The 15,335-nt window shown below is 39.0% G+C and overlaps 1 protein-coding gene across 1 annotated transcript; it reads left to right on the forward strand.

The window, feature by feature from the left end:
- Positions 1 to 371: 371 nt before the first annotated feature.
- On the forward strand, positions 372 to 1,016 carry LOC131479852 (keratin-associated protein 26-1-like). Its single transcript, XM_058661319.1, has one exon. The coding sequence runs from the start codon at positions 372 to 374 to the stop codon at positions 1,014 to 1,016; it is 645 nt and encodes a 214-aa protein (XP_058517302.1).
- Positions 1,017 to 15,335: the final 14,319 nt, after the last annotated feature.

Consider the following 15,335-nt stretch of genomic DNA (forward strand, 5'->3'; position numbering starts at 1 on the left):
AAGAAATCATACACAAATATTTTAAGCATGTTTAGGCAGAGATAATTTAACTGGAATAAAATCAAAGCTTTTGAAGTGTCTCTTGGGTTGGATCATTTCAGAAGAGATTCTTTAACATAAAGTCATATTGGATTCTCAAAACATTTAATCAATCAAAGGCATCATTAGGAACAGCCATTTTATGAGAACTAAGAGCCCAACTTCCTGGACTCTAATGACAAGTTCCCAGACAGTCCATGCAGCCAGCAGGAAGAGTCTGTTTGCAAATCCACCACCTCCAGGGATATATAAGGGCCCATCCAAGTGAGGGTCAGTACGAAAGTTGGTTTCATCTGTTCCCACAAGCCCAGCTTGCTCTCCAAAGCCTTCCTATGGCTTGCCAGAACTACTGCTCTGCAAACTGTGGTTCAGGGTCCCACAGGAACACCTGCCACATCCCTGCCTCACCATCTGTGACCCTCTGCTCTACCAATGGGAGCTGTGGAGATGTCTTCTACTTACCCAGCAGTGGTCAAGACCAGGCCTGGCTCTCTGACAACTGCCAAGAGACCTGCATGGAATCAACCAGCTGCCAGCCACTCAACTGTGTGCCCAGCAACTGTGCAACCTCTGGGGGCTCTTCCACCGTGTACTATGTGCCCAGACCTAGCCAAGGCACCAGTTTGGTTCCTGTATCTTCCATCATCTCCAGCTCCTGCCTGCCAGTCTCCTGTAAGCCTCTGAGTTATGTGCCCAGCAGCTGCCGTCCACAGAGCTCTCTGCTTACCAATTGCCAGCCCATAAGCTGTGGGCCCACTGTCTACCGCCCAGTGACCTTTCTGCCCACCAGCAGCCGACCTCAGGGCATCCTCACTTTTGGATGCCAGCCAGGAGGTTCTGTGACCTGTGGTCCTCAAGTGGTGCATGTGGTATCCAGTAGCCCAAGGCCTCCACAGCCTCCATCCGGCGGTTGCCAACCTGTGACCCATGTGTGTGGCACTTTCCGTCCATCTTGCTCTGCTCAGGGATGCCAGTAGCTTTCTTGTTCCAGGCAATGAGAATGTTGGAGATGCACGATGAAAATTCCAATGGACTTTTTGCTGCTTCCTTGGTAGTGCCTGAATTTCAGTTGCCTGCTCTTCCTGTACCTGACCTAGACAGGAGCTGCTACTTCTATACTTTCATCTTTGCTTAGCATTAAAAAGGGAAAAGAAAAGAAAAAAGAAAAGTAATAAAGAAAACATCTGCAATGTTTCCAGTGTTGCCTTGATGTGGGAAGCATGTATTTGGTTCATGCTGTAATAAAAGTCAAAACTAAGCATCTGATTCACTGGTTTGTCTTTTATTTCTTCATTTCGACACAGAAATGATCAAACAAAACTTCTCACAAGTTTTCCCAAAAAAGATAGGTGTGATACCCAACCATATACTCTTACTGGGCATTAAGAGATTGTTTGATGTTATTATTCCTCAAGCTGCCTTATGCACCTCAGATCCCTTGCTCTGGAGAGCCCAAGAAATGCTGTTCGGCATGCATTTTACAAAGGTAATACTAGGAATAATGTCTCTCATCTCTCTCTTCCACTATAGTGCCCTTTTTCATCACAGATGTAGCCATAGTTTAGTACTTAAGTCTTCATTGACTTCCAATAATCTAGACCCCAAAGTAACAGCCCAACGCCTAGAGATGACACCTTTCTTCATAGTCTTCTAACTGCTCTGGCTACTTTCCCCTTTGTTGCATATTAGCTCTTCTCCCATGTCTCAATCCTAACACGTAGACCACCAAACACAGTTCTGACAATCATCCTACGTTTTGAAAATCTCATTAGCAAGATTAGACTCCCTGTGTTATCTTTCTACTTGCACTTCTTATTTTTTCCTCCTTTATATTTTGTTCTTATTATTTTCTATCATACAGTTTTATAGGTATAGTGATGCCATCCTTTGAATTTTCCTCCATTCCTTCCCATTCTTCCTTCATTATTCCAATTCCCCCCAAGATTTTTACAATATTCCTTTAGCAATAGGTTGAAAGTCTTACATTCTGCTATTTAGGTATATCATGTTATTGTACATAAACACAACTGTAGCAAATGTAGTATCAAACTTTCAAAGGTATATGCAACAGTTTCGTTGGAAGTCTTTCCTGTGCAAGTATTCACCAAGGAAAGAGTAGAAACATTAAAAAAAAATGAAAACTTGCTCATAAAAAAATTTAACTCCCTCAAGTCTTGAAAACTATTTCGTCAGAAACCAAGAATGCTCAAAATAAAGAGTTAAATCATTGACATGTCAGCCTTTGATGTGGAGACATTGGTGCTGTGTTCATTCTGTGCTATAAAATAATGTTTCAGAGGAAATTTATGCTTTAGCCAATTTAGATTCTTAATTTGACCCTGTGTACTTTTTTCTCTGCAAATGAAGGTGTCTAGGGCCAAACCATCATGTGAAAACCTGCTGATTTTAGTATAACTGCATATTTGTTGACAAGCTATTGCATTGCATTTTAATTTCATGTTCTATTAAATGGGGAAAAAGTCTATCTGAAATGATAGTTCTTACTGTAAAGACACTTTCTAGATTTCCTAAGTACTGGGATGTACGGAGGCCAGGAATGGAGCTTGTAGCGCACGGGCAATGATTGCCCTAGCAGCCTGTGTGACCTCACAGTGGCCTGTATTCTCCCGTGGCTGTGCAGTGGATTATGGGAAATCCAAGTTTTTACCTACAAGAAACATAAGACTTATGCTCACTTTTTTTTCTAGTAAGAGAGAATTAATTACGATCTTTGTTGCTGCCAAATAAAATGATCAAAGAATTAAAGACAAAATAATTTGTACTGTGGAAAACCAAGGGCTAAAAAGTTGAACCATGTGCATCCACATGAGCAGATTAACCATCATCAAAAGTACTTGGAAAGTTCCTAAAGAATTCTCTCTCACTTTTCTTCCTCCTTTTAAATTACCTATTTATTCTTCCTGTTTCTGGGAAAAGGGAGGAGATAAAGGAAGTTGCCACACCCAGCCTTCCAGTGCCCCAGTACCTAGGGATGGGGAATGGCCACAGAATATCCCCCAGGGTCCTGATATGTTGTAAATTTCAAGGATCATGCCAAGGTAGTTTTGATAGTTCCAAAATACTTCCAATGTACATTGGCTGACATAGTCCACCTTACATATTTGCTGTAATCTCCTGGCTGGGGTAGTTTTCCAATTTGCTCTATGCTCCTTCCTCTGCTGTGGTATCAGATGTCTTCTGTAGTTCCCAATGGGTGGAATATTCTCCATGTGCAACAGGTCCTGCTGTCCACTGTTCTGTATTTTCCACTGCAGAGGACCAGTTCTTGCAGGTGGGCACAAGGACCAAAGATAGGTGAACTGGGCTTGGCTGGAATCCTGCTCAAGGAGCTCAGAGACCCAGCACCCACTGTGCACAGAATGGCATGGCTTGCTTCACCTCAGCATCCACCAGCGGGTGTTGCAGCCTGCCTTGGTCCAGTCTGCTCCTAGTTCCAGCTCCTACTCCTGAGTGATGCAGCCTATCCTGGCCCAGCCAGCACCCAGTCACGGCCCTAACGTGCACTGGCTGGTGTTGTGATTCAACCTGGCCTTTCCTGCAGCCTGTCCTGGTTCTCAGCTCTGTCCATGGCTGTTATGAAATGGACCAGTCTCGTCTGTTCACTGACAGGACCCACATGTATGACTGTGGATACTGTAACCTGAATGGTCTGGCTTGCTCCTTGCTTTCATTCTTGTTCTAACCTGCATCCCAAAGAAGGAGTTTCCCAAGTTCCTCTTTCAGATCTCCTGCCAGTGGCAGATCTCACGCACACCAGTGTCTCCTTGGCCAAGGTAAACTTACTCTACCTCTTGTTCTGGCAGGTACAATGTTGTTACCCAGCTGGTGCATACCCATCCAGTTGTTATTCTTGGGAGTTACATTCCAGATGTACTCGGTCCACTCTCAGTCACAATTCTCATGTGGTTCAGCCAGAGCTGAGACATTGCCCAGATAGTTCTATGCCCTTCCTGGCTCTCACAAGTACCAGTATATGCTGGTATCTGGCCCAGACTAGTGCTCCTCAGACTCAGTCCACACCTATGTCAAGGGGGACTTCAGCCATGTCCACACGAGACTACCGTATCCAATCCATACCCATGCTCACTGATGGGAACCTGAGTCAAGCTGGGGCATCCGCTTGGCTCTCCAACTGCATCTGTTCCCAGTCACAGATCTTGTGAGTGCCAATGAAGCTTGCAGTTCCATAAAGGTGAGCCCACATGCCCCACTTTCAATTTTGTCCCCAGGTCTGATTCTCTTACATGTTGGTTACTGTCATGGGCCTGCCTAACATTACCTGTCCCCTAATCTGAATCCTACTGGTGGATACTGTTGTTTAAATCAATAAGCAGGCTCTCAACCCTAGCTTTAATGTGTGCCAGCAAGTGGAATTTCACTGGTGGTCGATGATAACTGCTCCAGCTCAGGTTTCCCATGCATGCTGATGCTTTGGTCTGATCCTTAAGGGACCGCCCCGCCCACCCCCACCCGGCCTCGCTTTATTCCCTTTCTACCTGTTAGGTCTCAGTCCCATCGCTGACCTGCAAATACATTATACTTGTCTGTGGAAGTCTCTCAGTAGACATTCCTAACCTGACATGAACCCTCAGGTCTCAGCTTGCTCTAATCTGAGCCATCCCCAACATCACTGTAAGCCCTCCCGCCAAGTCCCCCAAGTCCCCAGAGCATGCCATTGTGAGCAACATTGGCACACAGAGTCGCAAGACTTCCCCTCCCTGGGTAGTTATGCCACCTGACTACTGTATCTGTGCTGGTTCAAAAAGCACCCAGACCGGGGGCCCTGGGGCCGTGCTGGGCCTTCCTTCCCGTGGGAAGTTAAGCCGTGATTACCACACCTGTGCAAGTCCAATAAGCCTAAAAACTTTTCTGAAGAGTCATTTGCTATCACATTCACTGATTTACATGAAAATCTTGTTAGAAATATTTTAAATAAAATCAAGGGGAAATAAAATCCACAGATATCCTATATAAAAACAAGAAAATACTCTTTCATTTTTTCCTTTGAAGATGTATCTAGCAAAAATCTGTTAGAATGTTGGACATCTTAGCAACATAAAAGCAAGCAAGTTTATAATGTCCTGAACATAATTATTTTTCAGGTGACACAGGAGGCAAATTGAATAAAACAGATTTATGATGTGATTAGTATGAGATATGTCCATGAGAAAGAGTTTAAATTGGAAATTTAAAAAACAATTAGAAATTAAACCTGATTAGGTAAAAATTGAGGTTGCCAATTGGTGATTAAGTTCGACATGAACTGTAAGAATTATTAGGATAGGGGTCAACATTGTGGCATAGTAGGTAAAGTCTCCTCTTGAAAGTCTGGCACCCAAATGGGTGGCATCTCACGCCGTGTCTGCTCCACTTCCATTTCAACTCCTTAATAATGCCCTGGGACAAGCAGGGGAAGATGGAGTACACACTTGGACCCCTGCAAACAACGTGGGAGACCCAAAAGAATCTATGGGCACCTGCCCTCACTTTATCCTGGCCTGACCCCAGCCATTACAGCCATCTGGAGAGTGAATAAGTGGATGAAAGATTCTGTCTCTCTCTTTACATTTAACTCAGATTTTCAAATAATAAATCTGTATTTTAAAGGAGTAAGAAAGTAGGATATAGCCAAGTGTGGTCAAGATCACTGAACATTCAGAACAGCAGATGTGAAAAAATGATGTGAAAATATACACAAAAGTCTTACTTTGCCCTTAAATAAAATATTGCAATACATAATGTAATTAAACATGACAGAAAGAAGCACAGTAGTTCTGGATAAAGGATTTTGGAGGAAAGAAAAAAACAGAAAAAAGTTCTAAAATGAAACATGAAAAGATTTTAGGGGTAGATAACATAACTATTTTCTTGGTTTGTGGCACATACTAGCGACAAAATTTAAATTGTTTTTTTGTCTGTACATTTATTAACCTTAGTCTATTGTGTCTCAGTTCTATTTCAATCCAACCGATAAAAAGTATAGACCAATTTGATTTTGGATCTAACTGTAGCTCCTAAATCAGCCCCATAATCCACAGGCAGGTTTTCCATGAGGGACAAGCTGAGCCACCAAATAAGACCATGTCGGCAGAGAACATGTAGAGCCTGATCACACTATTAATAATAGGATTTCCAACCATAGCACCAACTGAATGTTTAGCAGCAGTAGTCAGATGTGACCCAGTGTCACTGAGTCAGAATCCTGAAAGCTGGGACATTAAGTTAAGGCTCCTTCAGATGAGCTTAACATTGTCCAAAAGAGCCTATAATGATTGATCTACTCTATCAAGTGCATAGACATCAAGGTAAGGCTACATGAAAAAAGATTCAAAAATAATGCAACCTTTCACAATCAGTAGAGTTTGAGCTAATTATCCTAAAGAAACAGAAAGCTACATATTTCCTGACAAAGCAAACACTCTTATGAAAGAAGCTTAATGAACTCCCGAAGAGCAAACTTGTACAACTGAATGACTCAGGCAAGCGGTTCCTAACAAACTGGGAAGTCTGGCAATGGAAGAGCAGTCATAAACATCAGTCAAGAAGACATCTTGGAGTTGAAGAATAAAATTATTAATTGATAATCTTTATAGTCTTTCAACAACAGATTCACACATTCTGAAGAAAAGAAAAACATGAATAACGTTAGACAATCTGAAGCGATCTGAGTGATTTGGTGGACAAGTGAGCTATTCACAGGCCAGCAAACCTGGGCTTGTGCCTAACCTTGGAATACTAAGACACAGACCAAATTCCCTGGTGTTGTCTCTCCTTTGTGCCTTCCTATGGTTAAAAATAGCAGAAGAGAGAGTCCCTGACCCCCATTCTATCTTTTCTTCTTGTTTTCCATGAGCTACAATTAATGAATCAAAGCATACCAAGAATGTGTTAATGCCTGCTCCCTATCCTAAGAATTGCCAGCTTCACATAAGATAAAGGTTCTTTCTGGGTATAAAAGCTGTGTTTGCTGAAACAAAGGGCATTCATCCTGAAAGTGTGGCTGATGGACACAGCGTAGAAGAACAAAATCATTTGTCTGTTAAGAATTTTCTTGTGGTTTGCTTGATTAATCTTGACAGTGGTCCAAGTAGAGAGGGAAAAATGGTGCATACTGAAGCTGAGTCAGCCTTGTGACTGAGGCGGTGGAATGCTGCTGGTGATGCGAGCAGCCCACATTACAGTGTTTGTGTGATTCCTCCTGCCTGACATCTGTCCAAGATCTCTGGTAATAAACCAGAGAAAGCAGCACCATAATGCCCAGGTAACTGTGTGCCTGGAGCCCGTCTAACAGGCCCAGAGGGGCGTCTAGGCTTTCGGAATTTTCCCTGAGCTATCCTGGATGTTAGAGCCCTGTGTGGAGCAAGACACTTAATGGAAGTACTCTCTCTTCTAATAAATAAACACATCCTAAATTGACAAGAGAAATGAAGTCCATATAATGATGTCCAAAGTATCACAAAATGCACTGAAGACCAACATTTTCAAAAATCAAGCACAAAGCTTGAATCTTGAAAGAAGCATGTGAAAAGCCTCTCACCAAGAGCAAGTGAACTTTGAAAAGAGTTGAAGACATTTTTTTCATCAGAGCATATTCAAGGCCTAAGAGAAGAGAAAATTACATATCACATGTACTGAGGCAAAAATACTGCCAGTCAATAATTCTGTCTTCAGGAAAGCTGCCCTTGAAAAATTAAGCAGGGGTAAGGACTTTCTCAGACATAGAAAATATGAGCCAGCTGAATACTAAACCTGTCTTACAAGAACTGCTAAAGGGAATATTCAAGTTTAAATGAAAACACAGTATTGAAAAAAAAAGTATGGCATTCTTAAAGATAAGTAATCTCAATTTGAAATATTTCATGTAATGAGAGCATAAAAGAAGGATCATAAAAATTCCACAGAAAAACATGACTGAAAAGATTACGAATGCATCTTTTAATTCTGCACCAAAATCAACTTACCATTTGTTTATACTTTACTCCAGCAACTTGAAGTACCCTCAAAAATAACATCCAACTGCAGTATAAATGTTTAAAAAAGAAAATTATTTAAACACTGATAGCTTAGGAAAATTAATTGTACTTGTTAACTTGACATGGTGAAGATTACTCAGAGAATTTGAAAAGAATTTTCTGAAAGATATTAGGATAGTTTACGTTCTTCACCAAACTATATGGAGTGGTTTAATGGATTTTATTTTTCAAACAAACAGCAAAGTAACTAAATGTTCTATAAAATGGAGTCATTTGATTTGACATACCTAGTCTGAAAGTCAATGGACAGTAAAACTTGTATGCAAATAGTTACCAAAAGTTAACCTTGGTGCACACATGTATATCAGACATAATCACTAATAGAGAACCGTGGTGGCTATATGGAGATGAGACAGAAGACTGTTGTTAAAGACTTTCAGAAGTGATAAGGAGGCCATACCATAAGGATCTTTTCACAAAGGTTATATGATGATCACAACTATGTTTGTGTATAATTCCAAAACAAAGCAATATTTGGAACAAATGCTAACAGAACTCAAGGGAGAAATGTCTGTCACTACAGTGCTAGTAGGGAACTTGGTGCCTCAGTTTCAGCAATGTATGTATCATGCAGACCAAAATCCTGAGTAATGGACAGTAGACCAAGCAATGCTGTAGATGAAAAGGAACGAACAAAATGGAAAAGTCTTTTCAATAAGCTAATGGAAAATATGTATATGAAAACTGTGTGGATTAAAAAAAAATGCACAAGGCCATCAGTGAGAGCTCAATTGGCTAAAAGTCCCCTTGCAAACCCTGAGATGCAATATGAGTGCAGGTTCATCCCGGCTGCTCCTTTGTTCAATCCTCCTCCATACTCACAGTCTCAAAAGTTAGCAGAGGATGGCCAAAGTCCTTGGGTCTCTGTGCCCATGTGGGAGACAAGGAAGTATGTCCTGGCTCCCAGCTTCAGACTTGCCCGATTGTGGCCCTTATACCCATCAGGGGAGTGAATCAGTGAGTGAAAGATCTTTCTCTCTGTGACTACTCATGTCTATGACTCTGCCTTCCGAATAAAAATGAGTAACTCTTAAAAATAAAATGAAATAATTCTTGCACAAAAATATAGTAATGTTAGCTTTTCACATGTCTGAAGTGAGCCTAGTTTGATATATTAAAACAGATAAAATGCAAGCTAAAAGATATAAAAGACTGTATCAAATCATCAGAAACTTATGTAGGTTGCTCCTTTCATTTCTTTGTGCCAATAAAAGGAAATTTTGTGAGGGATTTGAAAGTCATTTATTAGGCATCCATGTTACATTACTCTTTGGCTCCCCCTGATTTCTGCTTGTATCCAAATATTACCAAGTTTCTTAAATCACATGCATTATTCCTTGTTATAAAATCTATAAAGGGGCCCAGTGCAGAGGCCTACTGGCTAAAGTCCTCGCCTTGAGCATGCTGGGATCCCATATGAGCACCGGTTCTAATCCCGGCAACCCAGATACCCATCCAGCTCCCTGCTGTGGCCTGGGAAAGCAGTCGAGGATGGCCCAAAAGCTTGGGACCCTGCACCCACATGGAGATCCAGAAGAGACTCTTGGCTCCTGGCTTTGGATTGGATTGTCTCCAGCCATTGCAGTCACTTGGAGTCAGTTGGAAGATCTTCCTCTCTGTTTCTCCTCTTCTCTATATATCTGAATTTGCAATAAAAATAAATAAATCTTTTGAAAAATAAAACCGATACAGGTGCAATGACATGTTTGCATTTTCAACCGCTGTGGATGGACTGGATGTAGGCTGATATTATACTCAAATAAGTCTTAAACTTGCTTGTACTCATGTTGTGAAATAAAGGCGTTTTTAACTTTTAACTTTCATTCCATATCCAATGAACTTTGTTGAAGTCCTGTTGTATGGCAGAATATTCCATCAAACAGAAACTGAATCAGTGACTTATAGATCAATTCTCAGGTGAGATTACACATTAGTTCACAAAGCAAGTCTTAGCAAAATAAAAAGATTTTAAAAATATCAAGAATACTTGCCAATAATGGTTCTACTGAAGTGAAAATCATTAACTACAGTAAATTAGAAAATTTACTTAAACACTCTTAAACAAAGGCTCAAAAACACACAGTTTTTTTTCCAGAAAAATCTTCAGAAAACCAATGGTAGGAGCATATTATCAAGAGCTCTAATGACCAAAGGTAGTTTGAGGAAGTCTGTAGCTATAGTCACAGAAATTCAAAACAAAACAAAACAAAATAAATCTTTAGCCTAGAAAACAAAAGAATAAAGACGAAACTATGTCTAGTGTTAGCAGAAGGAAGTAAAGAAGGAAGACTGAGTAAAAAAAAATAAAAATCAAATAGAGAATAACAAAAACAGTGAGAACAGGGCGAGTGCGATCTCCAAGTCAGGCATGAGTACTTAGAGAGCAAAAGACGCAAACCAGAAGGAACAGACACTGGGAGTGCACCTGTTGAAATTCTGCAAAGCAAGCATCTAACAAGATGAAGAGGAAGTCCACACGGAGAAGAACTTGTGTGACATCCTTCTGGTGGGAGGATAATATCTAAAATACATAAAGAATTGATATAACTCAATAGGAAGAACAACATCAGAAAAAACTCACTTAAAAATGAGCAAATTAAACAGACCTTTTTTGAATAAATAGATGATCCATAGATATGTGAGAAAATAGTGTGAGAAGACTATATGGACAAATGTATAGCATATTTAATATATACATATATAGCATATGTATATAGCTTGATTTAATATATATTTAAATATAAGTATTAATCCCTGTAAGATACCATCATAGTCTTCCTTAGAAAAATCACTCATCCCATGACAATATGGGTATACATGTGTTTACTGGAATAAAATGGACGCAAAAAGACAGATTAACATAATCTCACTTATTACTAAAGTGTAAGATAGTTTGCCCCCAAGAAGCATAGAGCACCATGGCAGTTGGCAAAAGACAGGGAATGTTCACTCTGGGTGACGTTGGTGAAAGGATTCAACATGCAGGTTATACGGAAGGAGAAAATTGGGGACCTAACATACGGCTAAAGTCACTTCAGTTAGTATTATTTAACTTTATATATGCAAGTTTTCTGAGAAAGGAGAGCTTAAGTATTCTCAATACAAATAAATATACACACAGAGTGAGGGAATAAAGAAATTATAGTCATAAAATGATGAAAATATTAATTTTGTTCATTGTGACAATCATTCTACCCTGGATAGATATTGTGTATAGAGGGTTGCATTATATAAAATATTGCATTACATTAAATGTTTCAGCTTGGCCGCAGATGCCTGTGAAAGTTCAAAAATGAATGCATTCTACATATACATGAGACACGATAAAAAGGTTCAAATTAATACATATACAAATTGTATTTAAAATGAACATTCTCTGTTAAAATTGCCCTTACATTTAAAAAATAAATAGATTCACAAGGAGGGAAATTTAAAAAGATTTGGTAAACAAAAAATGATCGATCAAGTTCAATAATGAGACACAACTCCACCAGTGTTTTTTTATTACATAATTTCAAAATACATACTTATTTATTTGAGAGGCCAAGTAACAGAGAAGTGGGGAGGGGGAGTAGAGGGTGAGTTTTCTTTCTTGCACCTGATGGCTCACTGCCCAGCTAGACTCAGATCAGGAGTCAGGAATTGCATCCTGCCAGCCCACTGAGCAGGCAGAGGTTCCAGTACTCAGGCTCCCTTCTGCTGCCTTCTCAGTAGGTTTGCAGGTGGTTGGATTGGAGACAAAATAGTGGAGACTTGTATCAACTCTGTGCTGTGGAGTGTTGGCATTGCATGCCGTGGGCTACAATGCCATCCATGTAACTGTGATATTGATAGAAAGAATGGGTTAATTGAAAAAAGGCGATCTTCTAATTTTATAAGGGAAACATGGCACATGTATGAATGAAGGGAAAGAGAGCAGAGCTTATTTTCTTCAAATCATGTACAAACTAAAAAATTCAGGTATAAATGGGTGATAACTCAACAGCCTGGTCTCCTCTCAGAATTCTGAACCGCTGATTAGAGAATTTTTTCCCATTGCAGCTCAGTGATTTTACACATGGCATCCAACAGGGGGTGCTACACTTACTTCTCTTAATAGGTTTAGACTACACTGAATTTATTTCAAACAATTGGATATTTCTGCTGAGTCACACAAGGTGATTGTTACTCAGATAGAATGAGAAATAGTAATATTTGACAGAAGTGTGATGTATACATGAATTTTCTTCATTCTCTACTTTTTCATTGCAGGGACCTCCAAAGATCCATGAAAAATACACCTTATGAAACAAAACAAACAAACCAAAAATCTACATGAATTTCCAAAGTTTTGCATCAAAATAAATTCACATTTAATACTGTTCCTCTGTGAACTTTTAAACAGCCGCATACTTCTAGAAAATTGAGTTGAATTTACTCCTGGTAAAAATGGATAGATGGTGGGAAATTTGTAAGCTGAGATCTGATTTGTTGAAGTATATGTCAGGTTTTATTTCTACCGTGACCAAAAACTTGATGTATTATTTTAAGATCTCTGTGTAACTAGTCTAATCATAGGAATACTCCCTTAAGACATACTGTTTTCTCCTCTGCATGGAAAATACTGGTCATAGACCTCATGGATATAGGTTCTGTGAGAATAAGATCAGCTAACCTGTTAAAACACACACAACTGTACTACTGTATGGTTAGACCTAACTACACTCTGCCAGTATCAGCTCTATCAAATAGCTGCGAAATTAGACACACGGAAAAATCACATTTTGTTTCATAAGCAAATTTTTTGAGTATACGCATGTAAGAGTGAGAGACAGGCAGACACATAGGGTCCAACTCACAAGGGGAAAAATGCATAATGTGTGGAAAGTGTTAGGTTTCTAGTAATGATCTGGACAGGATTATCATTAACAACACAGAGGCATTATTTACCTGAAAGTAAAAGGACGGATAAGATTTCAAGAATTTTACAAATAAACAAAGAGGGACAGAAATGGATTAATTGAAAAATGAACAGCTAGAAATGTAAGAGAAAATTGTTTGGAAAGCAAAGAAAAGCTGGTCATGAATTGAATAGAGCAATACTATCGACATTTTTTGAGTGAGAGAATCATGTCATCATGCTACTTTAAACTAGTTTAATCTGAATAACTTATTCAGTAAGATATAAAAAAAGAAGAAAAAACATGGATAGGGATTCAAATGTGGCAGGCAGAACTTCATCAGTGATTAACAAAATTTGATTTGAAACTGCGTAGAGAGCAAAATAAGGGAAATGAATAAAACGTCTTCATTTTGGAGAATTGAGGTAGAAAATGCTGTAACATATTCTATCATTATCTAGTCTATGCTAAACTATAATTCCAGTACTTTCATTTCAGAATTCGTCGCTGTCTGGCAAGGCTATTAGAATAATATCTTACCTTCTTTGTCAATGACTGCGTGGTATCCAATGTGTGAGTTGTTACTACAGCGTAACGCACTGGAACTGTTGTTCAGCTTTTTCTGTCTTTACATCATTTATATTTTTCCTTCTATAAATTTTTCCTTTATCGCAAACACCTTGTCATTTCCAAGTATCCTTGAAAATTCATTCCCAATGTTAATATTTGGGTAGAGTTAATGATCTAGCTCTTCCCTTTCTTCCACATCACTGTAAGAGTGAACATTGGCATGAACTGGTGCACCTGTCTTATCACACACCAGAAAACTGTTTTGTCTTCTTACCATGGTCAGTATCTAATACTATGTTTTCAAGAGTCTTGGTACTAAACAATTTTTGCCTGCTAGATGGGTGCTGTTAGCATACATATGTTGTTGAAATGCTCATAAGATTTTTTTTTTTGCAGACATAAAAGGCAGGTTCAGGATTCAGAGTCCTCCCTCCAGCACAGGGAAGAAAACAATTTCTGGTTCATTGAAGAGAAAGCAGTAAGATGGTCATGTGTAGAGGATGACCCAGGAGGTTCCTTTTCCCTACTCTTCTGGACTCATACAACCTATTTTTCTAAAGAGCTCCTAATGAGTGTTGCCCAGTGGTTGATTCCCTTCATTTTAGTGAAAAAATCACTATGAAATAGCATCAGTTTAATATGTATTAATCCTCAAAATAAATTCAAATTATGCCACTTAATGAAAACTTTTGGATATCTCTACATTGTTTCGTATACACACACACAAGAGTTTTCATGGGGTGCTATGAAATAGATTATATTATTGTAAACTTTCACAATAGAAATAAAATAAATAAAGGACGTGTAATGAGGAGAAGAAAAGGGGATAGAAGGATTATCATAGAGCTATACCTGTGAAATACGCAAAATATGCATATTTTATATGCATATCTTTATAGTAATCATTTTAAAATGAAGTGAAAGAAATTAGATCTAAATTTATTCTCGGGAATTCATTAAGGATGTCATTGCATTAAAAAAAGTTCTTGTATCATGTTTTACATTAACCTTATTATTACACATCTATAAATCCTCATCCTGGTGAGGAAATGGAATATATTATCTCTGTTGCAATTGTTCCATAAAATCATATTGATCATGGCTTAATAAGAGCACATATGTAATCAACTCTGGAAGGTATAGTGATTAAATGTTAGCAACACCATGCTTTTTAAGATTTTATTGTAAACTGGAAAATGTTTTTGGAAGTCTAAAGGACTTTTTTCAAGTGTTTGTGTATCTGTTGTTTTTTTTTATTTGTGTATTAGAAATGTCAAATTTACTATTAGAATTGTAATGAAAAAGCAACACCATACAGGTAGACACCACAGCACACCATCACAGAAGAGGCACTAAGTGGGCACTAACTCCCGAGGACTCATTCCATGGAAAAACATTCCTGGACATGTAGGATGGATACAAAGAAACAGATACCTTACCCAGAAAGGTACAGTGAAATGCTGATGATGTAGGGCTTGCACTCCAGCTCATGGTAGAGGAAAGCAGACATAACGAGCTTCGGCACATAAACCTGATAAGCATTAAGCTAAGCATGGCTGTACCTATTACTACTGCTATTGAGTGATGCATCTAGGATTTTGCAAGAAGACTCTAGAAGCTGTACAGAAACAAAACCAGGTAATAAAGTCCCTTGGGAGAGAGGAGATGGAGTGAGTGGAGCTCTTCAAACAGATCAGACATGAATTACTAAAGCATAGAACCTCTGACCTAGAACATTAAGTAACACTTAGCACATTAGTACAGAACTGCACAGACCATGTCATTTTAATTT

Source organism: Ochotona princeps, chromosome 3, assembly GCF_030435755.1.
Source record: "Ochotona princeps isolate mOchPri1 chromosome 3, mOchPri1.hap1, whole genome shotgun sequence".
Classification (NCBI taxonomy): Eukaryota; Metazoa; Chordata; class Mammalia; order Lagomorpha; family Ochotonidae; genus Ochotona; species Ochotona princeps.

Bases quoted from the DNA above. Each gene is read 5' to 3' on its own strand.
- LOC131479852 (XM_058661319.1), top strand. From the start codon at position 372: ATGGCTTGCCAGAACTACTGCTCTGCAAACTGTGGTTCAGGGTCCCAC.